This window comes from Podarcis liolepis (assembly GCF_965112155.1).
Source record: "Podarcis liolepis genome assembly, chromosome: 11".
NCBI classification, from domain to species: Eukaryota; Metazoa; Chordata; class Lepidosauria; order Squamata; family Lacertidae; genus Podarcis; species Podarcis liolepis.
Window position 1 is genome coordinate 43,358,957 of NC_139565.1, and position 27,939 is coordinate 43,386,895.

At 42.1% G+C, this 27,939-nt stretch overlaps 1 protein-coding gene across 1 annotated transcript; it reads right to left on the minus strand.

Annotated features, from left to right (window-relative positions):
- Positions 1–12,103: 12,103 nt before the first annotated feature.
- SNX18 (sorting nexin 18) lies at positions 12,104–27,661 on the minus strand. Its single transcript, XM_083465977.1, has 2 exons — positions 25,533–27,661; positions 12,104–13,230 (listed from the first exon to the last, which is right to left on the minus strand). The coding sequence occupies exons 1-2, from the start codon at positions 27,214–27,216 to the stop codon at positions 12,977–12,979; spliced, it is 1,938 nt and encodes a 645-aa protein (XP_083322103.1). The 5' UTR covers positions 27,217–27,661; the 3' UTR covers positions 12,104–12,976.
- Positions 27,662–27,939: the final 278 nt, after the last annotated feature.

A 27,939-nucleotide genomic window follows, 5' to 3' on the forward strand; every position in this document is an offset into this window, starting at 1 on the left:
ATAGGGATGTAGACTGATCTTCTCCAATCCTCTGGCCACTGCTGAGTTTTCCAAATTTGCTGGCATATTGAGTGTAGCACCTTGACAGCATCATCGTTTAAAATTTTAAATAGTTCAGCTGGAATATCATCACTTCCACTGGCCAGAGTACCAGTGGTATGTTAACATACCGGAGTATGTTAACTCTATTTCTCCTGATTCTTCTTCTCCTAGCTGTTTACCACCCAGTCCTTCCCAACTTTTTTCTTCTGAACTATGTCCCTCTGCGAACCAGTGTTCCAAATCTATACTGTCCCACTGTTTCTGGGAATATTCAGGATCCTGACCAGGAGCAGGGGGAGGGGGAGGTTCCCACCATTCCTCATCTGTGCAGCCTGCCTCAGCACAATCCCTGATATCTGAGCACAACAGCACTGACCCTCCCTGTGGTTCCCAGGAACTGGTATTCAGAAGCATTACTGCCCCCAACCACAGAGGAAGAGCATTGTTGTCATGGCCAGTTACCATTGACAGCTTTATTCTCATTGATTTGTCCAATCCTCCTTTAAAGCCTTCCAAGTTGGTGGCCATCACTGCCTCCTGTAGGAGCCAGCTCATTATCTTATGATAATGAAATCGTATAGTTAAACGTTCCAAATATCTGGTATATTTTTACGTTTAACCTTTACATGCATAAGAGTTCCCAACTTACAGCATGGCTAACACCCTCAAGTCATTACAGACTGTGATCTGAAAAGCTTCCGGGGATGTATTTTAGAAATATTTAATATAGCACTGGGAGATAAGTTGCAATTCCGCACAGCTGAAAGGTTTTTTTTTTGTTTTTTTTTGTCACAGAGATCAATCTCAGTAGATGGGGACTAAGCAGGAGACATTGAAAGAACCAACCCTAAAAGCTGCAGGGTGTCTCCCGAGATCAATGCCCAGGCCTCTAAGTGCTGTCTATGATACTTTCAGCAGATGGTAGAAACAGGTCAGCATGTTGAGAGGAAGAAAGGGTGGGGAAATAAGATCAATAATACGCATTCGACTGCTAAATGCAAGAAATGCCATCCAGTGTAGAGTTTGTGATTTTCTACCCTCGGAAAGAATTTCAATCTCATCCCTTCATTCATCTCAGAGGCTCTGATGGTTCTGTGTGGCCGCAACTCCAGTTTCCTGTTTATGCAGTGCGACTCGTTTCAATGAATCAGCATTTCATCCACTGCTTATTAGACTCAAGAGAATTACACAGCATGTGGCTTCTTTGGACATAATGTTTTTCACTAGCTGCTGGATGTGACCTGTTCCCCTCCCCCCTTAGGGGTTCATTCTGACCCTATGTTTGCTGCAGTTCTTAAGACAGATATTTTATATCTGCATGGGATGCTTTGTCAGGAGCTCACGTTGCATAAAAGCCTTGCTTGGCAGAAGTGTAGCATGGGGCCCCAAATGGAATACCAATTACCACACTGGCATCGCTCTCCTAACCCTACTTTAAGATAGCTTTCAAAGTGGCTCACTCATAAATCTCTTATCCAGCTGCAATCTCTGACTTCACCCAAAGGCTATCCACACAACATTTTATAGATTAGCTGATCTCATGGCTAGATCACCTGAGACCCTTCTTAGTGATCTAACCATCTGCCTGAGTCACATGATAGTTTTGTAAGTCATCCTTGCATGACTGCATCATGCAGTGTTCGCTTTCCCCCCACTTGTTTTAGATAGAGGGAAAGAAAAGATAAAAATATTGTGCTATGAGTAACTGGGAGAGAAGTTAAGAAAGTATAGTACTACTCAGACTACCCTGGAGAGGGGAACTGTTTAATTTGCTATTAAAAATATACAATCCCTCATCTCTTCCGACCAGTGGCGTAGCGTGGGTTGTCAGCACCCGGGGCAAGGCAAGTAATTTGCGCCCCCTAACCCGTGGATTTGCACACCCTAACCCCCATATGTTGCGCCCGGTGCGGCCGCCCCCCCTGCACCCCCCACGCTACGCCACTGCTTCCGACCAAAGGCTTTTAAATGCATAGTGCTGTATTATGTCCATAACTCAGGCAGAAATCCTATGTACACTTAACTGTGAGTAAGCCCCATTGAACACAATGCAACTAGTGAGTAAACATGAAAGAATCACACTGTCATTCTTTGACCCTGTCGTGTCAAGCTGTTGCCTGTAATCTTGCCATGTCCTGTAATACAAGATAGTTGTGGTGAAACAGAAAACAAAACAAGTGGATGCTGTAATGTAGTGACCAATTCTGAAGTACATCCCGTTTTGATTGTCACAGCCATGCCGCCTCACAACCACACGCCTTCTGAGGTTATACAACGTTCTAAGATTGTACAATATAATAAACTTATAATTATACAGCAATAGTAATTAAGGATGCATTGCAATAATCAATGTACATCCCTATGTGTTGCCTTTCAGCTAGATTTACTATGGGCAAATGATTTGGAATGCTCCAATATCTTATTTTGGAATGACTTAACTTCTGCTTCCCCTGAAGTTTCATTGAATGTGACAGAACTTGCACACCATTCTCCTGAAAGTGAAACACCTTCAGGTATCTAAAGGGCTGTCACATGGAATTCTCCTGTTTTGGAGGGTAGGACCTAAACCACTGGTTTCAAGTTACAAGAAAGGAGATTCCAACGAAACATTGGGAAGAACTTTTTGACAGTAAGAGCTGTTCAACAATGGAACGGACTTCCTTGGGAGGTGGTAGAGTCTCTTTCCTTGGAGGTTGATAAGCAGAGATTGGATGGCCATCTGTCATGGATGCTTCACTTGAGATTCTCGTCTTGCAGGGGGCTGGACTAAATGACCCTCAGGATCCCTTCCAACACTACACTTCTATTATTCTATTTTTGAAATCAGTTTCATCTATGTATTAGCCAGGGCACTGTATAGGGGGTAACTTAATATGGTGGGTGGCCACCATGGATGGGAGCTGAGCTTGACTCCTCTTCAAAAGCAGCACTGACACCTACCACTAAAAAGTCTGGCTGGGAGGGTGGTGAATGACCGTGCAGGCTTGTCTGCCCTTTAAGGGGTCCTTCTAATCCCCTGGGGCCCTTGGCAAATACCTAATCTGGCCAACAGCTGGCACCAGGCCTGCTCTCAGCACAAAATATTGGGCCCATTCACATGGTTGACGAAAGACTGCAGTTTGAGATGTAGCAGTCTTGACATTTGTGGAATCAGTCTGTACTTGGAAATTCTAGCATCCAAAGGAAAGTAGTTGCCTTGCTTCCAACACATTAGGGACATTCTTCAGTTGGAAAGGCAGCAGTGCCGCAGCTGTGAAGCTCATCTATTGTTTCCCTGTAAAAAAAGAAAAGAAAGAAGTAGTGAATACTTCTGTTCTGAACCAGCAATTCCTCATCAAAAAGAAAAGGGCAGTCAAAGTTAGTAACAGTTTTAATATTGCTTTGATATTAGTTATACTTTCTACTGTGATCTGCATATGCAAAAGCATTGGCAAAATTACTGGTAGACAGACCTGGGACTTGGAATGCCTCAGGCAGGGCTGGCTTCTGTTAAACTAACCAAACTTTTCATTTAGCAAATTCCCCACTGAGTTCAGTGGGACTTACTCCCAGATAATAATAGTACTGTATCCTTAAAGCACAATCCTGGCTACTTCTACTGAAAAGTAACTCCAGTTGTTTGCTAAGTATTGCAGCCTGAGGCTGCAGTTCTAACCCAATTCCCTAGGAGTAAACCACAGTGAATTCAGTGGGATTTACTTCCAAATAGACATGGTTAGGATTGCGGCCTAAGTAAATCATAAATCTTGACCCATGGGATTGTCTCCCAAACCTAAAATATTTGTTAGGTTCTTTATTTATGTAAAACACTGAAGAAACCGACAACACTTTCTTTTGAAAAGAGAAAAGAAAAAACCAGGATGCAATCTATCGCTTAAATTATGTCATCATAAAAAAAACCCACAGTGTTAACAGGAATGTACGAAGGCAAAGATAAAGGTTTAGTGATTTAAAAGATTAATCTAGTTCTTCTAAGTACTGCAATTTTTCCTTCCTGATTCTATAATCCTACATGGAATAGATCCTCTTTTTACATTCTTTTTGATATCACAAAGAACTCATTGTAGTGCAATATTTATATTCTCCCGAGAAGGTGAAAGCAAATCCTATTGTCTTTTAATGTTATCTCCAAGTGCAACAGAACTGTAATGAATTAATGTGCAGGAAAGGCAGGAAAGTGGTTATTGATTGGTAGTCATCAGGCACAGACTGTCCTGTAGTTTTATTACTTAGCATGAGTAGAGAACCTCTTTTCTGTCTCTCTGATATTGCAGATATATGTACCTCATTTCCATGAGAGCATGGGATTTCATACCTGCAAATGATGCTGTACTTAAAAGTCTTTCCAAAGCATGCTTCCTAAAGGAAGTAAGTTTTGTGTCTGCAGTATAACCATGGTGGTCACACTTTATTTATTGTTAGAACCCTAAAGTCCATTAGTTGGAGCCAGGTGTAAATTAAGGGGTGTGTGCAGACAAATACAGAATTAAGGAATATGCATCTCTGAGCATTGTTTTTACGTCAGAACTGAATGTGCACCATGTTTCATTTCAACAACATTCCTTAGGTCAGGGCCTTGTTTGTTTGTTTTTGCTGTTATAATCAGTGGTGTAGCTGAGGTTGGATCTAGGCAGCCCTATCATTAGGCAGAATGTGCCAGCTGCCTCAGGCATCAGATGCTAGGGGGCGGGGAAGTGTTGAAAGGCAGAGCTGTGTATGCTAGCTTGATTTCTCAGATATGGTGCAGGATGATGCCCCATCACCTGCCTTGAACTATGGTTCCACTGCCAGGCCAATAGGCTTCTGAAGGGTGAGGCCATCATATTTTCTTTTTCCTTAGGTGGTACAGTGATTTGGAGTAGCCTTGGGGCTGAGGTATAGAACCCCCAAGCCCAGAGCCCCATCAGCTGGCTGTCCAGAGAGCAACAGATGATGGGGGAGTGACAAACAGATCCTCTGCCAGCATTTGAGGGCATGGGCCTTCGATGCTGATATTGGTCACTGCAGCATTCTTTCTTACTTACTGAAAAATACAAAACAAAACAAAACACCTTCAGTGGCATGCACATAGTTCCATGTGGTGATCTTATGATCTTTTTACTTTAAACATATATTATCCTCCCCTACCACAAAATGGTGTCCGGGCAGTGAAACTAACTGGCAGTACTGGGGTAACATGATGGTGATATTTGGTTCTAGTGAGCAGTCAACTGGGAGTCAGAAACCATTGCCAATCTACTGCAAGTCACCCCCAGATCTACCTTCTGTCTGCCTTGGAATATGGGAACAGATGGAACAAATATCAAATGCATACAAGCATGTTCAGCTTGTCAAGCGCTCAACCTACTATGTTTACTTATATCACCCCATAGTCAGCATCACTGTGGCTTCCACAGAGATTTGTAAGGAGCAGTTTTATACGATTGTCTGACTTTTCCCATCAGCATTTGAATATAGGATATCAAAAACCAATACAGATTGATGGAAGCTGTGAAATGTTTAGTGCTTAAAAAACCCCCTGCATATTCCTACACTAGTGGAGGTCAGCCCAGTAAAAAGCTGGGTCCTTGCCTACTTTAAATTATATCCTGTTTTTATTTTGTGGGACCACCAACACCAAAGTGTTATTTGTCAAAACGTATTTGGGGAATATTTTTATGGCGCTGCTGAGATTTTAACACACACTGAGGCTCACCAGAAGCTGGGCACAAATGACTACATTAGATATTACATAGTAAATATGAGATTCCCAACAGCAGTTTTGCAGGTGGGTGGTGTTTGTTGCAGGGGATTGTCGCTCAGTTCTATTAAGATCAATATATACCTGTACAATCCCAACCCCATTTACTTGGGAGTATGCCCTGCTGAAATCAACAGCAAGCACTTCTGAGCAGATGTGGTTTGGATTGCACTGTAACATACAAGGTGTGACCGGAAAGTTTGATGAATGGTCACAGAAATCAGAATATTTGAACATACATACCTTACATACAGGCCTTCAAAGTAGCCGCCCTCTGATACAATGCACTGTTGACAACGTTCGTAGAACTGTTGGAAACTTCTGGAAAAGTCCTCTTTTCGTACTGCTTTCAGTTCCCTCGTCACAGCAGCTTGGACGTGTAATTTCCGTTTTGGAAAAAGAAAGAAATCCAGTGAGGCCAGATCGGGAGAATAAGGAGGGTGGGACAACTCAGTAACCTCAGTAACAATTTCATGAAGAATATGCCATTCTTTCGCCATCATTCGGATGGACAAATGCTAATCCCGCATCAATATCTCACAAACTCTGTTGACATTTGCTGCCGTTCTGCTCATTGACGGCCTGCCAGACCGAGTCATCTTTGATGGTTTGCCGCCCGTCATGGAAATGCTTAAACCACTCATACACTGTCTTTCGAGTTACAGCTTCATCTTTGTACACAGTTATGAGCATTTTGTGGGTCTCCGATGTCGATTGCATGTTCAAATATTTCTTGCTGTCCGATTTCCGTGACCACTCATCAAACTTTCCGGTCACACCTTGTATTTAAGTCCCATTGATTTAAATGAGCTTTAGCCTCCCCCCAGCTTTTATTGGATTGCCCACCATTGGCATTAAAGTGTTCTTGAGTTTTACTGTGGCTCATATAATTTCTGAAGCATGAAATGCTGACCATGAATCAGGATGAGGAATGGAATCATTACTTTGGCACAGCAGGACCCCCATAAAGACACCAGAAACATCTCTATTGTTTCATTACATAAACCTGAACTCCCATGCAAACCCCATTAAAATGTAGTCTATAAAAGCAATATAAACATGGGCACACTCAAAGTTTTGAAACCTTCCCATAAGGCTGTGCTGTACATACTAATGCAATACAAAACTATATGACTATTTACTTTGGCACAGGAATGAGGGCTCGGCTGATGTCTACATAGTGAAATCTCAGCAAGTTGGTGTTATTGCAAACACTTCCACAGCCTTGGCTGAAAAATGTGTGAGGCCTGCGATGATTGCTTTGTTAGAGCACATACACACTTGTCTAACCTCAACTAATTAACACAGCAAAGTATTTAAACTGTGATTCTGGATCAACTTTATTTGTTGCACTGCAAAAGCCCCAAAATTTTCAGAGCAAACTGCTGTAATCAAAGTGTTGAGTTTTCTGTTTCGTGTGGGAGGTTGAATTTGGAGAGGTGCCAACAGCAGGAATGCAGGAAACCAGACAGTGTGTTGTAAGAGTTGCTCTTTACTGCAAGGTTAGTGCTAACAAGGTTCCTGGTGCATGAGTAATCACAGGAGAACACAAAACCTCGTGTTCTCTTTAGTCATCAGAAAGTGTCAGCACAATGAAAAGATGTCTTAACAAAGGTCAGCTGTAAGAGGCTTTAAGCGAACCACTGTAGAGTCACGTGCCCTGCTAGTTACATGAATCAGGGAGTGTTCAGATGGTTCTTAGAAGTCTGCCCTGGAAGGTCTCCAGCTTGCCAGGCATTTTTCTATCTTTGCTCCATTTCCCACAGGCTCCGACTTTCCACAACTTCCAAGTATAACTCTTTCCATTTAATATTAGCTGAACTATTTTTTTGGGTTTGGCTACTTCACCATTCCAAGAGATCAAGCTGGGTAACAATGCATTTAAAATAAAACAAGGAGCAGACAATATTGCTATGGCTCAATCAAAACTACAATGAAACTGCAACCTTCCACTTGGGAGAGCTCTCAGAGTGGAACCTTCTGTTTAATGACAACAGTTCAAAATAATTAAGGTTGCAATCCTAAGCACATTGATTTGGGAGTAAGCTCCAGTACAGTTTACTGTCGGACCAACATACATAGGATTCAGCATTTCATTTTGTCCCACTAGTGCCATAAGACTTGAATGGAAAACAGGATTTTTGTGTGCATTTTATTGCTACCAGACAGGCACACCAACTCCTTGGTGCCCTAGTCCCCTCAATATTTTAAATAGGGGGGGCAAGACACCCACAAAGTGCTGAGGTAGCATGAGCACATGTCCCAGTGATGGCATGTGGCCCCAGGCACCCACAGTCATAAGGGCAAGCTGTGGCTGCTGCTACCAGATACGGAGATGTCAAATTAAAGCACAAAGTGTGAAAAATTACAAAAACAAAAAAGACCAAAACAAACACAGCAATTTTGCCACTGCCGAAAAACAACCAGAAACTCCCAAAAGACAAAATCTGGAGTGAACAAATGTTGCTCATTAACTTCTAGTTCACTGGCCATTGCTGCTGTGATGTCACAGATGTCCAAAGATCAGAGTTACTTTGGCTATAGTGCCAGTGTGGTGTAGTGGTTAAGAGCAGTGGACTCGTAATCTGGTGAACCAGGTTCGCTTCCCCGCTTGTCCACATGCAGCTGTTGGGTGACCTTGGGCTAGTCACACTTCTTTGAAGTCTCTCAGCCTCACTCACCTCATAGAATGTTTGTTGTGCGGGAGGAAGGGAAAAGAGATTATTAGCCGCTTTGAGACTCTTCTTCTTCTTCTTCTTCGTGTATTGAAACAAACCATAAATGTGTTTTAAATGTGCCCATTTGAAGGAGGATGTTCCAAGATAAGACAGGGCAAAATGTGAGAATGATAACTGGTCTGGGGGGTATTTTTTTTTTGGTCTTGTGGATTTGTTATTTACCGATGAAAGTTCTTTAATTCTGATGTGCAGGGAGTTCAATTCCACTTGGTCACTATCTCCTGCCACCCCGATTACATTAGAATAAAGATGTCTTCAGGGGTGTTCACACGTTACATGCAACCATCGTACAATCTGTGTACCTGTGTATACTGACATCTGAGCTGTGCACTTGTAGTTATTCACAAATGTACCAAATGTACAGTTTGCATACCTATGTACCCACCAGCTGATCTGTGAAAATCAACAAGCATATTCTCTTACACACGAACACTCATACATCTGTACAGATTGTACCTGTGTTCAGTGTAATGTGTGAATGAGTCTTCTGAAAGACTCAAGGGCTTGCTATAGCATTGTAGCAGGTCAGTCCACTAAAAAGATATAAACACAACTGTCTGAAATCCAGTCTCTCCCCTACCATAAGATGTGGAAACAGCACAACCATGCACTGAATTCAGCAAAGCAAATCGTATAGGCACACTTCAGTGTACTTAAGAAGCCACATCTGTTCTTAGCACGGTACAGTGGTACCTCGGGTTAAGAACTTAATTTGTTCTGGAGGTCCGTTCTTAGCCTGAAACTGTTCTTAACCTGAGGCACCACTTTAGCTAATGGGGCCTGCCGCTGCTGCTGCAGCGCGATTTGTTCTCATCCTGAAGCAAAGTTCTTAACCCGAGGTACTATTTCTGGGTTAGCGGAGTCTGTAACCTGAAGCATCTGTAACCTGAAGCATTTGTAACCTGAGGTACCACTGTATCATTCAGTGTTTAGGGAGAGAAGCAGCTCAACATGAAAAGTTACCCATTTCCCATTAAAAGAAACAAGAAGTTCCGAGCAACAGTTAACTTGTGGTCACTGGCAATGGAAAACATTCCATTGAAAACAGTAACAAGTTGCGGAATGCAACCATATGAACAGTTATCCCTAAGCTAAGTTACATGTTCACTCCCCTTCCCTTGGGTTTTTAAAATCTGACTATCATCCTAAATTTGCTGGGAAGATCCAGTGACAACACTTACTAAAATGAAAGCCACAGTGTTACTCAGTGCCCCATATGCATACATAACTCATGGAACAATCTATTTGCTTGGCCTTTATCACAAGGAAAGTTCAAAGGAGAGTGGGGGAAAGCCCTGAGTTTTTATGCAGAGGGAATGCTGCTAAAGTCCCTTCAAACCTGTTCTTCAGGCCTCTTTCACTGTGTCTGCAGATCTCATGGAAGGAATCTCTTTTCAGCTAAAAATAATGTGTTCCCACTTAAAGGACGGTGCAAACATGTCTGTCCTGGACACTGGAGAACGAAGCAGAGGTTCTGAGGAATACTTAAGGAATACTGACCCTCAACGCTGCATAATTGTATACCAGTTTTAAAGAATTGTCATTTAAGGACTGGTTGTCTTTGTATCAGAATCTTTTCAGAGAACTTTTTCTCACAACTCAGTTAAATTATGAATTTTGCTTCCACAAGATGTTGAAGACAAATTCATTAATGGATATGAGCCACAACTGCTATGCTCTACCCCACTGTCAGAGGCAATATTACTGTATACCAGTTGCTATGAATCCTAAGTGGGGAAGAGAGCTGTTGCTCTAAAGTTGCATGTGGCTTGCCCATAGGTATCTGACTAGTCAATTTGAGAAGAGGATGCTCAACAAGATAGGCCTTTGGTCTGATCAAGCAGGGCTCTTATGTTTATTTTAGTCCGGCCTATGTTTTATTATGCTTAAGGTTAAAGGGTTTTAGTGGCAGTTAATACTGCTGCTACTGATGCCTTTACTAGCTTTGGTTGTTGATCTTATGATGTTTTTATAATTTTGAGTTGTGCCCAAAATGATGGCATATAAAATGGCTGTTATAAATAAAAATATAGAGAGGTTGATTTGTGCACCATCTTCACACATCACAGCAACTTTGGCCTGCTCTGTGTAATGGCAGGCCTGCTAAACATCTGAAAGACATGCACTCCTAGTAAACTAGATTGCCCCATAATCTGTTGGGGGGGGAGCAAGACTAAAGCTTTGGAGTCCGCACATCAGTTTAGCATTAGAAGTTAATTTTCTTCACCTTTTCCCTGTATCCGTGATGAATCCATGAAAAACAGTGATGAAATACAAACATAATATACGTTGGATAAGTGTCCAATAAAAGAGCCAGAAGCTGAAGGATTGTTGCATAAGGAATTAAAGAACCTTCCTCGGCAAATATAAAATCCACAAGACCAAAGAAAAATGCCCCCCAAACCTAGTATGCATGTCTGAGCATGGTAGGTTCAAAGGCTGTGCTTCATCCTCAGCTTGTTGGTCACAGGACAAATTCCTAGTAGTCCAGGTATCCTATATACAGTAGGATGCATAATGTCACATAGATTTGTTTCAGGATACTCTAGAATGGTTTGAAAGTGAAAATATGATAATGCACAATGTACACATATGTATGGAAGTACTCACATTATTTCTTTACTTTAAATCATCAGACTTAGTAGGTAACCCCATTGTGTGATTAGATGGGGAATTTGTCTTGTGACTGCATTTTTTTTCTTCCTTGGTTAAAACCAGGAAATGAAACAAAAAAACAGCGAAACCAGGAAGACTAGTGCCATGGAACAACTACTATCTCATCTTACAGCAAAACTTACAAGCTTGACTTTTGTTATGTCAACATGATGAATTGCCATTACTCACTCTCTCTCTCCCTCTCCCCTTTACACAACATGCACATACATAAAAAATGTAGTTAATAAGAGAAAGAACCTGGTAAATTTTCTTGTATGGGTGATATTGTTCCCACACCTGTGCTACTAGAGTTGCAAAGTTCCATATTAGCAGTTGCTTTAAAGCTGGAAGTAAGCTTGTCCTATGAATGCATGGGGCCACACAACCACAAGGATTTTTGCTTTCTTTTTTGTTTGCAGCAGATCTACTTTTAAAACTGATTAAAGGAGTTGCTGGTGTTTGTTTGTTTGTTTCAGTACAAGTGGTTGTTATTTAAGGAACTAAAATCCAAAGCCCCTTTGGCTTGCAGAAGCAGTTGGGTCCTTCTGTGGATTAGTTAATTACATTAAAAGGAAACAGACCTATAGGATAAAGACAGTATTTCAAAATTATTGTTATTTGACTTAAGAAATTACAATTAGGGGAACTATTTTAAAAAAATAATAATTGTGGGGCTTAGGTAAGTCCTTAGGCACACTACAATGCCGCTGCTGATATTGCAGATGGCCAAGGCATATTATGCCACAAAGCACACTCCTACAGAGGCAGTTTTAGGATAGTGTGACTGGTTTGGCCGCACTGGCAAATTGTGATTTGCAAGTTTCAGTTGACAATGTAACACCAGGTTTATGACCAAATAAATCAGCTGCCATGCTAAGCAATTCTCACAAACAATACATACATACAAATATGAGCCACTGATCCTCTATTCTTATCCCACTGATATACTTCAGTATTCTTTTATTAGATAAGTGGTCCAAAGTTTCTATTCAAAGACATGTTACAGTGAAATATTTTACGTTGTCATGTTAAGAAAGGAAATGCAGCAGTGCTGATTTCTTGCTTGTAGATTTAAGATTCTGGTACAAATAATAAATAGTATTTTTAATCAGCACAAAGTCTAAAATGATTTTAAATCCTGGGTTTTTTCCAGCCAAAATTTATCATAATACCTAGGTGTGCAAGTTACATGACAAGTTATTTTTCAGTCACTGTGAGGTTTGAAATCAGGCCCTATCAGAGGTGCCAACCCTTCATTCAATCAGTCATAGAAATGTGGTTTACTAGAAAATAATAATAATGAAAAACTGTAATTCTAAAGGCACAAAATCGCATAGCTGCTCTAACAGGAATTTGTAAACAGAGAATTGGCTGAATTTAAAAATTCATACCGAAGAGAATTTTAAAAAGGCATCTGAAGCAGGCTTTTATCTAACCAACTTCCTTAAAGACCCAAAAGGTTTTGAGGTCTACAGCATATTATGCACTAAAATACCGTATTTCAAAAAAGCAGTAAGGCAAATAGTATAATCATTATTTCAAAAACATTACAATGGTAGTGTAGGCATTTTGAGTATAACTTAGTTACAATGTGTAGTACAGTTCTCCACTATATAGGCATAATTATGTCCTCCTTAGGCAATTTTAGGTTCAGTTGGACTCCAGAACAGATTACAAAATCATCCTTGTACACCATTCCAAAAGGTGTCAAGAGATACTTGAGAGTGGAGTTTGTATCCGTTGTTCATTCCATCCACAAGCTTAGAAATATCCATTATTTAAAGTCCAAGAATTAAGCATATTAAACACTGTCATACTTGTGAAGAGCTTCTTCTAACTTCTGTGTCACTTTTTGGAAAAAAAGTATTTGCTGTTGTAAGAAATGCTGCATTTGTGATTTGAAGTCTCTCACTCGAATTTTGTGGAAATGGTGAATTTCTGCCAGGGTGGCAAAAGAAATAATGTTACAACGATCCTGAATGCCATCGGCTTTCTGAACCTCCATCTTCCCTTCTTCTACATGCCGCTTACTTTCCTTCACTTTGGTAAGGGCTCCTGCATAATGAACAAAAAAGATATACTGGAATTAAAAGATGACTGGAACAAGTCTAATTAAAAGCTATACTGCTAATTACGCTTGCTGTTCACAGTCTAAAGAATTCTGAAATTGTTCCTATATTCTATGACATAATAAAACCTTTGCTTAAGAGATTTTCTCTGCAATACTTCATAGTATAACCAGTGTGCGTTCTGCATGTAGCACCAAAGTGCTTACCATACCTAGACATGGTTTTGAAATCTTTTTTTTAAAAGATCGATTGTAAGCTGCCTTACATCACTTTGCTGCAAAATACAAGAGATGACTGAACTCAAGGGTGATCATAGCTTTTGTTCTGCATGATTACAGGTTAATAGTTGATGACATTATCCTAAGGTAACACCTTCAACATATATATATTACATTTTCACATTCAGGGGTAAACCAGAAGTGAAAAGTGAAGAAGAGCTCCTGATTGTTAATTCAGCTCTGTTCATTTCATGAAAAGTAATATTATAAACAAGTTTAATGAAGATATGTGAATTCTGGAGTGCTCAGTGTGGCCACAGAAAGTGAGCAAAGAAGTGAGACTACTATTCCCGCAATTCTGTGTTTCTGTAAGACTTTCAGCCCAACAAGCCTGAATTTATAGCCACTGCTCAAGTAAATAAGACAGATCCAATTTTACAAACTTCTAGATTCCAGTTGTAATTTCACAGCAATCTAAGTAATTTAAAGGCAAAAACAGACTTTAGAATTGTCTCCATAACTTACATACAGCTCTCCTTGTAAAACTTTCAGATAAAAAAGGCATAAAAGAGGTTAAATGTTCAACACATTGCAAACATATTTTTGTTTGTTGCAACGGAATTTGTACATTTCCAAAAGGTGTACACTTCACAAAGTTCTGTCCAGGCGTGGCTCAAGTTTTCTTTTCAGCACCTTGGGTGGGAAAAGACACAGGCAACCTCATATCAACAGTGTCCCAGAAGGTTGTATATCCTCACAGAGAATTGTGGAGAATGCTGACAGCATCGGACACGCTGAGGTCAGGGGGAGAGACCATTGTGGCAAATACCCCTTGAAATGGGGACCCCTAAGCAACTATCTACCTCTATGGTCAAGTAAGTCCCATACTAAAACTTTTGTTTTCTTTTTGTACAGTAAGTAGCTACAGTAGGATTTTAACTGGCAGCTCTATACAAGGATGATTTGGCCAGCTTGGTTCAAAAAGGATGCAGCTGCCACCAGATTGGCCTAAGCCACTTCCTGAAAACATGTGAGAACCACATGCACGCCAAATCCAGTTTTAGAGCACTTATTTTAAAGCTTTTAGAATCCTTTCCGCACCAATTTATCTGCTGAAGAACCCTTCCAAATTGCAAGGGATTCTAGAGCATGTTCTCCTATGCACAGTGAGTTCAAAGTACATTGACAATTCTCAAGAGTGCTTTTGGAAAACACACTCAATACTCCCCTAGGGGTATGCATAAAAGGGAAAAAACAATTATGGTGGAAAGTTGCTTTCCAGGGAACTTTGCCATTATTGATTTTCTCACTGAGAAGCCTAAACTTGGAAGGAACCCTAGGGTCCTGAGGTACCAGAACAGTCTGAAAACTACTGCCTTACTGGAATGATAGGACCAAAACATAAATCTAATGAATGAATGAATGAAGAAATGAATAAATGAACTGGCTAGGTCTGGCAAACAAAGAAGAGTCCTAAATCTGTAAGGTATATTCAAAAAAAGCAAACAGACAATGGATGAATGGGTTAGATATCACTTGCATATTTTCCATTACCACTTCTGAGTCGCACGGAGTCACAGAGAACTCACAGGATCTTTAGCGAGACATTACTGAGAGATGTGTAATTTTGAGTCACTTGACTGCTTTAGTTGCACATTTTCAAAACAATTGTGGATCAGAACTTCAAAATCCGATTAACACAAAAGGTGAGCCATCTCCCTGAATAAAAATGTTTGTTTAACTAGTAAAACAGATTTAGGCTACGTTTGACATACATACAACATCTGGTTGTTGTCAGACAAAGAGTAAGCCTTATTTGTTTTGAACTTTTTTCATTTTAAGTAGTAGACATGCATTTCCAATTATTTATGCACAATATGCACAAGTAATGAGAGAATACTTCAGCTAGGATAAACAATGCAAGCTTATGGCCCTACGTACCCTGCACTGGCACACAGAATGAATAAAACTTACCAACTGAAACAATGAGGATTTTATCAGAACTCTACCAACTAACTTAAGCCTGCAATAGCTTTCCATCATGGATCGTGGACCACCTGCTTGCAAAAAGTGAGGCTACATGATGTATACACAGCCAAGACTCAGCTATATGATCATAGTAGAGCTATGAGCAGCATAGGCTACAGTGAAGCTTCTACATGCACAAGAAGAAATGATGCAATTGGCTAAAAATGCCTCCTCTTGGCCTCATGACATTCCTGTTTCCCCTTGGCTGTTGCAAGCAGTGTTCTGTTTTAAGTATTTCAAGATGTATTATTCTTAACAGCAGTTCTCTTTTTAAATAAATAAAAACTAACATCTTTTCTTGTTTTCTGGCTTACTTGATCCTGTAAATAATACTTCTAATAGTTTTCAGACCTGGATATAGCTTGGCTGTATTGCTGTAGAAGCTAAAAATGTTTTGGCTGGCTTTTCATCAGAAATGTAAAAACAAAAGTCCTAATAAATATACTGTAGCAGTGCCATGCCAACTGACAGTGGATCTGAAGGAGGAACTAACAGAATCATTAAATGAGCTTTTGAACTTGCAAATAAAATTGCTATATTTTAAAAATACATAAATCAAGAATGTTAGTATATTTCCTGTAGGCTGGCTGAGGTGACATAACCTGGTTACCAGCACTTACAGGCTGGAGAGTACTACTTCTGTGTACTATAAACTCTCTACCAATCCCAGCAAAAACTTTCTTATGGCAGTCAAGAGTAGAAACAAGTATATGTTTTGGCCCCAAAATGATCTGTTTCATAAATCTGATTTTAACATCACTAGATGCAAATCACAAACTGCAGGACTCTTAATGGATTACAGAGTACGACACCTGCCTCAAGGAACAATTTGAAGAGGACTCTGTGCAATTCTGTTTGTCCTCCATCAGGCATGGAAGTCACTGAATGTTAAAAAATATATAGTAAAGAGTTTCTCTTCCTGAATTCTACATCAAACTATGTAAAAGCAAAATGCAGGTGCATGTATAGGCACACCAGCTGAAGATATGTACTAATCTTACCTCAAGTTATGAATACTTACTTATTAAAAATTTAAAAACAATAATTATTTGATGGAGAACCCCCACTAGTAAGAATCTCTAATCTATATAGTGGAGTAGGCTAGATACAACAGGTCAGGATTTGGACCAAACCGTGGTAGGCAACCTGTGCCCCTCCAAATGTTGGATTTCATCTCCCATTTGCCCTAGTCAGCATGGTTAAGGATCAAGGATGATGGGAGCTGTAGTCCAGCAACATCTGGAAAGCCACAGGTTCCTCTTCCCTGCTGTGCAGCAATTTTATATGACAAACTTTAAAATCCTAGGTCCAAGCAGGCAAAATCAGCCACCTTCATTTAGAATCTTTAAACATTCCTTTAAACCAAAGGAAGAACATTTATGGCTTTAGATTAAAAACACTGAATACTGCTATACAAATCACACACTTTACTTAATGCAGAAATACAGTTAACACAATTGGAAATGGAATCAAAGCTGTGAAGTCAAATTTTCATTTACTTAATATTAAAGGGGTTAAGATCAAAGACCAAATCACTTTGAAATAACACTTCCAGTTAGCCACTACACTGTGAAAAAAATATGCTAAAAGTGACAATCGCTAATGGTGTACCACAGCCTTCCCCAACCTGGTCCCCTCCAGTTGTTGGGAGTACAACTTTTGTCATCTGTGACAATTTGACATTCCAGCTGGTGCTGATGGAGGTTAGAATCCAACAACATCTAGAAGGCACCAGGCTGGGGAATGCCCGTTCACCCACACAACAATTCAGATGCTGCACTTAGTATTATTGAATAGAAAATTCTGGTGCTTCTGCAGTATCCTAGCCAGCTGAATCATAAAGAGCAATAGTCCTATTGTGTTCACTGAGACTATCCATGCCAACTTACAGAACACTATGACTCATACAGGTTTTGTGGCAAGATGGTTACCTTAACTCAAAACAAGTAGGCTTATAAAAATGAAGTTGCAGCTCAACATTAGCTTTTTCCTTCCTTCCTTCCTTCCTTTTTTTTAAAAGGAATGGGAATTGGGAAGTTTCACAAGGATATCATTAATGACAATGGATGACACCCAACTGTGCTGGACCACTTGCGGAGCAGATTTGCTTGCACTACAGGAGTTCCCCTTCCCCACCCACTATGTGATCTAGGTTTGGGGGACCCTGTAGCAGGGATATAGGTGGGGATGGGAGCAGCTGGGAGGAGGGTTAAGTCATGCTGAATCTACTCATATAATGTACTTTATCATTCTAACTTTACAGCATTTTTAGAGTCACTCATTCATAAAAGTTGAAATGGAAGTGAAAAGTCATAGAATAGTTATCAACCTCTATTTGCTACAATGTTATTTTTTCTTAGAGATTTTTATTTCCCCCCCCCTTTAAAACACAAATACCCTTCTTTCTTATTCAGCAAATTTTAAAATATAAAAAACTCAGAGTGACACATTGCAAATTCTACTATAGTGGACAGTTTAGACTGCCATGGGCATATGCAGCAGTGTAAGGGAGCTAGTGTAAAAAAACCCTGTGTTTCTATTTTAATTTTTGGAACAAACACCATCGTAAATTTTTTATCCTGTCAATGCAAGTTTTTAAATGTACAGTGGTGCCCCGCAAGACGAATGCCTCGCAAGACGAAAAACTCGCTAGACGAAAGGGTTTTTCGGTTTTGCGTTGCTTCGCTAGACGAATTTCGCTATGGGCTTGCTTCGCAAGACGAAAACGTCTTGCGCTTTTTTCTTAAAGCCGCTTGAAGAGGCGCAGTTGCGACGGACCGTGCTTCGCAAGACGAAAAACATCGCAAGACGAAAAGACTCGCGGAACGAATTATTTTCGTCTTGCGAGGCACCACTGTACAGGCTTGAGAATGGAAAGCTAAAATCAGTGGGGGGTGCAGCTATTTGGGGTATCTACCAAGTTGCTTTTATTGTAGCACTTCTACTTCAGAACCCTTTCATCACAGAATTCAGAACGTACTCCTTAAAACCCATGAGAGTTCAAAGATCAGTGTGCATAGTCTGTATTTATTATAGAATGTAGTCTGGTTTGAGAATAATTTGACCAATAGTGTACACACACCAGTAGGAGTTTTTCTTTACTTTCCCCAGTACCAAATCCCCCAAAGGGCATTGTCACTGGTGTGCCTGTATACAGTATCCCCACCCTTGCCCCAAGATCCTTTTTTAACTGCTCTTGTGCAATCCCCAACTGCTTTCTGAGCTTTTACAGAGCAGTTATGACATCAGTTTCTGTGTGTGCTCACTCCTCTAGCTACTGGCCACCAACCTGAGCTTTCAGGCTGCAAAGAAAATAATGGTCTTTGATGTTACAAAGTAGGGGCCAGATTACTTGCTCCTTAAAGAAAGCCATTCAGTATAAGTGCTTTTGTAGTTTGTTTTGTCTCCTGATGACTGCAATTAGTGTGGGACACATTATCTGCATAAATCTGAAGGCAGATGTAGAACAACAACCTTGCATCAAACAAAACTCGAGTTTGCAGTCAGGTTCTGTGGATGAAAATTCAGATCAGAGGTTTCCACTTTTGTGCTGAAACCTGATCCATGAAATTCATTATCTTTCAACTCTGGCAAAATGTCACACTGATTTGAACTTTTTAAATTATCAGTTGCTTCAACATATATTCCAGCTTTAGTAACAGACAGTTAAGAATTTGGCTGACAGGTTGTTGTTTTTTAAACAGACATGCACTAGGAATTGTAAATGTATTTCCTAATAAAGTTGTAGGTGGTGGTTTCTGGCTGAAATAAGGAAACACTTTCATGTTACCACTTATGAAGAAACCCCTTTCCTTCACTGCAATACCATCACACATCCTAGTCCACTACTTACAAAACTACACTCCATGCAAGAACAGGTACAAATGCTTAAGGAACCTGACTCGTAGTTACGCAGAAAGAAACAATGCCTGTGGGAAACAATCATTAGGAACTTAAGCTATTTCAAAATTGACACACAAGGCTTTCGTAGGCCCAGTAGCAGAAATGTACTTATTCAACTGGACTTGCAGCTTGTTTCACCCTAGTGGATTGTGATGGGCAACCTGTTAATCCTTTTGTGCTTTTATGCTTTCCATGTGTGGTGGTGCAAACTGAATTTACAGCCTCTCTAGTTGGCAAAGCAGAGCTGGGAAAAATTTCTGCCTAAATCCCTAGAGAGCCAGTTTGAAACCAAACACCAGTCTAAGTTAACAGTGCTTAGTGCAAATTGATTGAAATCATTATCAAGGTACTCATCGTGTTTAGATTTCCATGTTTTTCAATGTTCAAACTACTGCAATTGGCTTACAAGGTGAAAAATCTAACAATTTCCCTCAATGCAAATTATTTTGGTACATAATAAAAACTCACAAAAACAAACATTTCAGGAGTTCATGCCTGCTTTAATTGACCATATGTGAGCTGCTCTGGAAGCTTTTTTGGCTCAAGAGCGGGGCATAAATGCTCTAAATAAATAATTTATTATTATTATTATTATTATTATTATTATTATTATTATTAATTGAATTTATATATCTCCTACACCTGGGGGTCTCAGGGTCTCATTATGAGTAACAGGTGACAAACCAAGATTTATCATGAGAGTAACTTCACTTAACTTACTTCTGAGTACACATGCATACTATTGTGCAGTTGAGAAATTTACCAGACTTTGGGAAAGTGTTTCACCCCAATACATCAAATGTTACTGGATACTTTCTTGCGAAATGTTAGAACAGTATTTTTTCCCAGCTTTTTCACTACACACAAAAGGACCAATGCATCATTCTCAAAAGTTTGTAAATTTTAGTTTAGCTTTCTAGCCAGCCCTGATATATGCTTGTCAATGACCCCTGTGCTTATGTCAGAGAACTTGGAGGACAGGAGCTATGGCACAAAATCAATGAGAGCCATATTTGTGTGCCTTCTGCCTGATACAAAATAGATGAGAGATCCATCTTCCACTCCCCACCCTCCCCCAGTTGGTAAAGAGAAGAGTAGGAGGGTCCACACATGTGGCACTGCGGATGGGAATTCATCCTTGCTGTGTGGGTATATGGAAGGCTGCTCACTTCCATTAATAACATTGCAGGGGTGGGGTGGGGAGTGGAATGAAAAGGAAGTTCTCAGAAATATTTTCACACAGGCAATGCATCACTTTTGGCAAGCTAAAACCCTGAGAGAATGTTTCATTGGTCTAAACTACATTACAGTGCTAAGCATGGGCTTTAAATCAACTTTAGTCTTTAATGGAGTTTGTATCTATATGAATGGGCTACCAGGATAACTGGAAGAGAAACTAGCACATTATCTATTAACCTTTAAGATGCCTCCTATTGTGCTGTCATGTATGTGAGCAAGCATGGCTTGCTTCTCAATTCTATACAAAATTTCATCAATGATTTGATAAACTACGCTAACTTAAAATAGATTATTACCATATTCCATTTTCAGCAACCACATAAACACTTTCACCCACACCACAGCTGGCATTTAAAAATTCATTTAAAGCTGTTTACTTGCTTAACTAACTATACTGATACACCCTGTGACCAGTCACATTTATTGCAGACATAAGTGAGGGTCGTAAGGGAAGCTCCTGGGTACCTGGTGTTATTTCCTTTAACTCTCACAACTTGCACAAAAAAACGGTCTAGCTGTCATGTCCCCTAAACTATGGACAGAGATGCTCACAACAGCATCTTAATGCACAGATACATATGGAAAAGGGTGATCCTTCAACCTTGCTCCTAAGTGTAAAATGTTTCACAGGTCAAAACTTGTACAGTACTTTGAATTGCACTAGAAACAGACTGGAGCATAGTGGCATAGCACTGGCCTAAAATGCTCATAATGCCCAATCCAGTTACAGATAGGTAGCCGTGTTGGTCTGCCATAGTCAAAATAAAAAAAATTCCTTCCAGTAGCACCTTAAAGACCAACTAGGTGCTACTGGAAGGAATTTTTTTTATTTTGACAATGCCCAATCCGTTAGTGAGCTACCAGCCACATTTGTACAGGCAGCAACCATTTTGCACGTGTTCAATTGGCACATGACTGGGTCATTTTGGACCTGGAAAATGGTGTAACACGAGTGGGGCATAATGGGGGGGGGGGCTTATGCATGCTCTGCAGACATGCGCAAGGGCCAGGAACTCTACCCCGGATGCCTGTACTAAGTGCAGGTTCTGTATTGTCTTCAAAGGCAGCTCCACATATGAGTAGTGCATTAGAGTAGTGCAGCTTGGAGGTCACGAGAGCACTGAGGCCATGCTATCTCTGGACAAAGAGGGTTGCAGCTGGCATACCAGCCTAAGTTGGTAAAACTTAAAAGCAACTTGCACTTCTAATGACAAATTTGGATCAAGCAGCACCTGTAAGTGACAAACCTGTCCCTTCAGGAGACATGGGACCACATATAGCACAGGGTGAACACTGCTCCCCTATTTGGTGACTGACTCAATTCAACTGTGATGTCCTAGACATGGTAGATGCCAGCAATTTTATCCTTGATTTGTTTTTTTTAGGTTGTGCTAAGTTTGCAAACACATCACAGTGGACTTCCAAGAGTTTAACATTGTCAGATGGGCAGAATGCCCCACACCATCCCAAAAAACTCCAACAGACAGTAATGTGAGGATATATAACAGTGTTAGAAAAGAACTGCTTCTTTGCTGTCATCACAGACACCAAGTAGACTTAATAATGAGCTCTAACACTGTAGATTCACTTCAAGTCTTCTACCATTTGCACTCTAGCCATCTTCCTACTTGTTTCACTGCTCCAAGGAATACCAAGGAGCTTACTGAGTTCTGCCCAACATAAGTACTATTGCTAATAATAGTAATTATGTGGTCATGAAAGGCTCTACTGATTTTATTACAGGTTGTATTTATTTTATATTTACACACTACCCTTCTTTTAGAAGGGCACAGGGCAGTGTATATAGGTTTAATCCATTTTATCCTCACAACAACCCTGCAAGGGATTTACTCAAAGTCAATAAGTAAACTCAAATCTGAGCAGAGCTCTCAGCCTCTCATCTCCAACTCCAGAGCATTATCCACTATATACACTCCATTTTGATAAACAGCATATGGCTTATATACTTAGAAAATGAAACAAATATTTTTGAGAAATTGTTTAAGCAGTAGCATGCTATGTAAGGATTTGAGTGAAACACTGTAAAATGCTGACAAATTATTGAGGAAGTGGGTCAGACATGCATCATCTGTGACTCAGCAAGCCAAATGTAGGTCGCCAGGCATGTATACTAGCCTAGCAAGATCTCAATAAACCTCCTGTGGGTTTGGACTCAAACAGGGCCTTCTCAAACACCTGGCAGGTCACTAAACATGACCAGTAGGTTGTGCTTAGTTTGAAGGGGCACAGGTTGTGCTGGCATAATCTAAGGTACTGCATCTTGAGATAATGTCAGCAGAAAACTCTGCGGTGGGTTTACATCTAGGCTGATTTACAGTATTTAGGCACACAAGTAATACATGTAAGGTGGCCAAGGAACAGCTTGATAATATCTGCACTACAACTACTTCCATTTTTAACTGGCTTAGTGCCTGCCAACACGAATCCATGGCACACATTAATTCTACTCAAATGGGCTGACTTACAAGCCAATCTTTTCAAGAGCTGGCAGGCATCCATTATTCCTTTTTCCTTCATAAGACAAACCCTTACCCCTATCCATGTAAAATAACTTGTATTTAAATCAATAATCCAGCTACAATTACCGCCCCAAGCGAAAGCACTTAAATGATAGTGAAAATGATAGTATGTTTTCATATTTTAAATGTTTTCTGAATTATGATGATAGTGCGAATGAATAGCATCCACCATGTCCTTTATTGTAGCATGATTGTAAAGGCACACAGCAATCACATTGTCCCTGAAGGTGCAGGCAGCATTTCAAATGAGTTTGAAGAATGGCACTGTAATGCAATACATAGCCTATAACCTGATAGAAGCAGGTATTCCTTCAAATGGCAATTTTTGAAAAGTTGTCTATATAAAGATTAAGAATCATGAAGCACTTGCATGTTCATGGTCCAACTTGCATTTTGCTGCAACTACTGTGAGAAATTAGTGTTCAAATGTGAAACGTAGATTAATAGTATTCTCAGAGTGTCATTATCTTTTATCATCCATCATTTACACAATTGGAAAACCTCGTACTATAATCCATTGACAAAACAAGTCAACCTCTATTAAGGTCAACTGCATTGATTACAATGTATTTGGCATTAATATATAAATGCAACCATGAGAGCATTTATCAATACACTACCATCAAATGCTGAAAAGGTTTATTAGCAATGTATTTATAGGCTCCTAGCATGTAATACTCAAGTTACAGTTGATTTCAAGAATAATTGTATATTCCTGGAAGACCTACCTCAACAGCTTTGAATGTCATGTGAAAATTCCCACCTCTCTTTTCACTGTGTTTTGTTATATTAAGTTTTTCTATCTGGATGAAAAATAGTCCTGACTGGAGTGATAACCAAAAAGGATGACATTTTTATCCTTGGCCCTTGATATGTGGAACACATTAACTGATTAGAGCTGCACAGAGAAATTAGACACCAAGGTGATGAACACACTGTCAAGAATGGGTACTAACTTCACAGCTGTATCTGCACAGAGGAAGTCAAACCTCATCACATAGCTCTGAATTGTATTAGATTGTATTGTATTGTATTAGATTTCATTTATGTAAACTGGCCTAAAATCTAAAATAGAGAAACATTAGATCAGTAGAAAACCAGGTGCAAGGAAACAAAGAGAATCCTACATGCCTTTGAAGAAAATCCACCCTGGAAATGTTAGCTACTTATGTACTAGATGGCTGTACATCTATGACCGAATCTTACAAAGTGGTTATGGGAACAAAGCCCAAGCATCCAAATCTTACAGGGACTGAGAACCTGCAGCCCTGCAGCTTGTTGTTCAACTCCCAATTCACATCAGCTGTACTCAGCAGGGCCAATGGTCAGGAGTGGTGCAAGTTGCAGCTGAAAAATGTTTGGAGGGTCACAGGCTCCTCATCTCTAATGTGAACCTTAAATCCAGACAGAGCAGAGAGTGTATTTGTTTTTTCTAAAAAGCTCCTTTGTGATATACATTAATGTTCATTTAATTAATGATCCAAACAACTCATATGTGGCTTGAAATTAATTAAAGTGTTCTGTGGCTGAATTCGCATTGCTAAAAGACCCTGAAGCTACTCACAAGGTACACAGTAAGCAATGGTCTCTCTGACACAATTAAACAAGTATACTCTTTTAAAATACTGCTCAGTACCTCACTACACTCCTGTTTTACAAACAAACACAAATCCTGAGTATGATAGGCAAGTAGAATTTCCCGCTTGGGGGAGCAGGGTAGGGTAATAACATACCATTAAGGGTTCGAAACAAGCATCCTTAAATGCAGCACTTCCTTAATAACTTGAGTCTATAAATCCTAGCAGAAGAGGCTAACTTCTGAGGCAGAATTGTCTCCAGTGTTTTACCAAAATAAGCATATTGTGCCACCTTAAAGACTAACTATTTTATGCTGCCATAGTCTTTAATAAATTTATGGCCCAATCCAATAATGCTTACTCAGAAGTACTGCAACCAGTGAAGTTTATGGCCAGTAGGTGTGCAAAGGACTGTGGCCTAAAATCAAATCTAGAACCAAATTTGACATGAGGTTATCTTCAATAACTTGGCCCATTATATATACATATTGGTACAAAGAGGAGAAAAAGGCAAACATTGGGGGGCAAAAGGCAATGTAATCCTGATGGCAGAACCTATGACATTCCATACAAAGGTCAAGTGTATACTGTACAAGATTAGCACAGTGACCATTCATTATTCGTCTTTGAGGTGCTACAGGACTGTTTAGTTTTGAGGCAACAAACTAACACGGATATTATACTCCTCTGGAACATTTTACTACAATAACTCAGAAGTCTAACTTCTATTATACAAATTTAATTGGTGAAAGAGGTAAGCTGATATAGTTAAAACTACATTACCTTTCTGGACATGGATTATGTCTGGGAAATTGGCCAGATGTCCTTGATACAGAGCTAACAAATCCATCACTGGATCGAGGTCCTGTCTGGGTTGCTCCGCAAAGAGTTCACCAATAGCATCATAAGCTTCCCCAGTGAAGGCAATGGCCTGATTGAGGCCAACTGAAAAAGCCTGCTGGTCCATCTCAAAGGCTTGGCTGAGGCCCTTGAAGGAATGCCCCACTTTCTGGTACTCCTTCTTGAAGCCAGTAACCTGCTTGCGAGCAAACTCATTGACTGTCTGGTTCAGCTGAATGGTGCTGTCATCCATCTTCTTGGTGAAGCTCTTGAAGCCATCGACTTTACTTTCCACCTCCTGCAGGTCCAGAGCAGCAGGACCACCAGCAGGCACACTAATTGTGAGGAAGAAGTTAGCACCCACCATCTCGTCCTTCTCAGCCTTCCGCTTGCCCTGCTTCCAGGCCTTCTCATCGGTGCTCGGACAGGTGAGGAAATGCTGGAAGGCATCACACTGCGCAAGCACCGGGTGGCTACACATATGGTCCATCCACCAGGCCAGGCCTTTGCGGCGTTTGGAGATGAAGTCCTCCTCAAAGCGCCCCGTGGCCTGCTTCTCCGGCAGATGCGGCACCGAGATGACTGGAAACTTCTCCACCAGGCGCCCATAGAGCCAGTCAAAGTGCTTGTAGCGCCGGTGCACCTGCTGCCCAGTGTGGCTTGGCACCAGCTTGTAGGCGATGTAGCTCTTCATGCCCTTGAATTTGGTCTGCTTGGTGGGGTCTTCGATGGAGCACTGGAAAGGGTAAGGGTTCTCCTGCCACTCAGGCCCATAGGTGCCCAGCACCACGCACAGCTTGTCGCCATCCTTCACAAAACCCGACGCCTCTCCGAGCACGAAGGCCTCGCCACCAGATTTCACAAACGTGGAGAAGCGGTTCAAGTTGCGGCTCACCGTGGCCGAGCTCTTGGCGCCACCGGCGGCTGGGTGGTGCAGGTGAGCACCGGGCTGGCTGCCCCGGGAGCTCAGCGACAGGTCGGAGCGGGTGGAGAGGCGGTACCTGCCAGAGGAACCACCGGGGCCTCCGACCCCCATCCCTGCATTTTCGTAGTCCGGGTACGAGCTGCCCAGGACGCCCGGCTCGTCCGCCACCGTCGAGCTGTCGTCCCAGTCATCGTCCCAGTCGTCGTCGCTGCCTTGGCTGGTCTGATAGGAGGACCCTCCGTAGGAGGGAGGCACCGCTTGGAAGGAAGAGAAGCCCGACGTGGCCGGTGGAGGAGGCAGCAGCTGGAAGGGCTCTGCCGGCGGAGGGAGCTGCTGGTGTTGCTGCTGCTGGTGGTGATGGTGGTGGTGCTGCTGGGCCGGCGGAGGGTTGCTGAAGGCTGTGGCGGGCGACGTCGCCGCCACCACCGCCGCCAGGGGCTCGAAGCCTCCGCCGGGGACATTGGCGTAGCGGGTCGGGGCCGGCACGGGCAGAGGCGCGGGGGGCTCGGCCACGGGCGCTCGGATGACCTGCACGTAGGAGGCCGGGAAGAGGCCCCGGTCTCCGCGGCTGTTGACCCCCTCGAACCAGCCCTCGATCTCCTGGTCGCTGCACAGGCTCAGCACCTCGTGCTCCCGCAGGGAGATCTCGCCCGGGTTCTCCGACTTGAAGTCGTACAGCGCGCGGGCCCGCAGCAGCGCCATGGTCCCGCCGCCGCCGCCGCCCAGCCGGGGATGGGGGACGCGGGCGGGCCGCCCCACAGCGCCGCCAACCAAACGCAGCTCACGCCCCCCAACCCCCCGGCCCGCAGGTCCTGCCCGCCCACTCGGCTGGCGGCGCTGCTCCCTCCGCCTCGCCCGCCGGGACCCTTTTATTCTCCTCACGATTCGCCCCTGCGAGTTCTCTGCCTCTCTCTCTGGGACGCGGCGGCGGGAGCGCCTCCCTTTCTTTCCCAGGCCGTGTCGGCTGCTGCCCTCCCTCAGCGACTGAAGGAGGGACGAGGCAGCCCCGTCACTGGTAGCGCCAGCAGCTGGAGTCCCCGCTTCACCTCGTCCGAGTCGGCTGGCTGGGCGGAGGGGTGTGCGCGAGAAAGGCAGAGGGAGGGAGGGAGAGGAGTGCGCGCGCCCGCGTGTTTGTGTGAGTGCGTGTGTGTGTAGAAGGGGCCGGGCCCGGGGGATTGTCCCACGTCGCCAGTTTTGCTAATCCAGAGCCGAGAGGCAAGGGCTGGGGAGCCGAGCGCAGAGCCTCCGCCCCCATCGATTGGGCCGGGGGCGAAGAGGGAGGGGGCGGGCTGCCGTTTGGGGGTTGTGCTTCCCGTGGCCCCCGCCTGCCCTCTGGCGTTTGCCTTGGGAGAAGCCGCTGCATTCGAAAGGCTTGAGGGAAAGAGAGCGCGCGCGAGAGAGGGAAGAAGGCGGGAAACTGAGGAG

Excerpts from the sequence above, each read along its gene's own strand:
- SNX18 (XM_083465977.1), bottom strand. The coding sequence starts at position 27,216 with ATGGCGCTGCTGCGGGCCCGCGCGCTGTACGACTTCAAGTCGGAGAAC. Across the intron at positions 13,231-25,532 it reads CATAATCCATGTCCAGAAAG|GAGCCCTTACCAAAGTGAAG; the intron begins GTAATGTAGTTT and ends TTCATTATGCAG.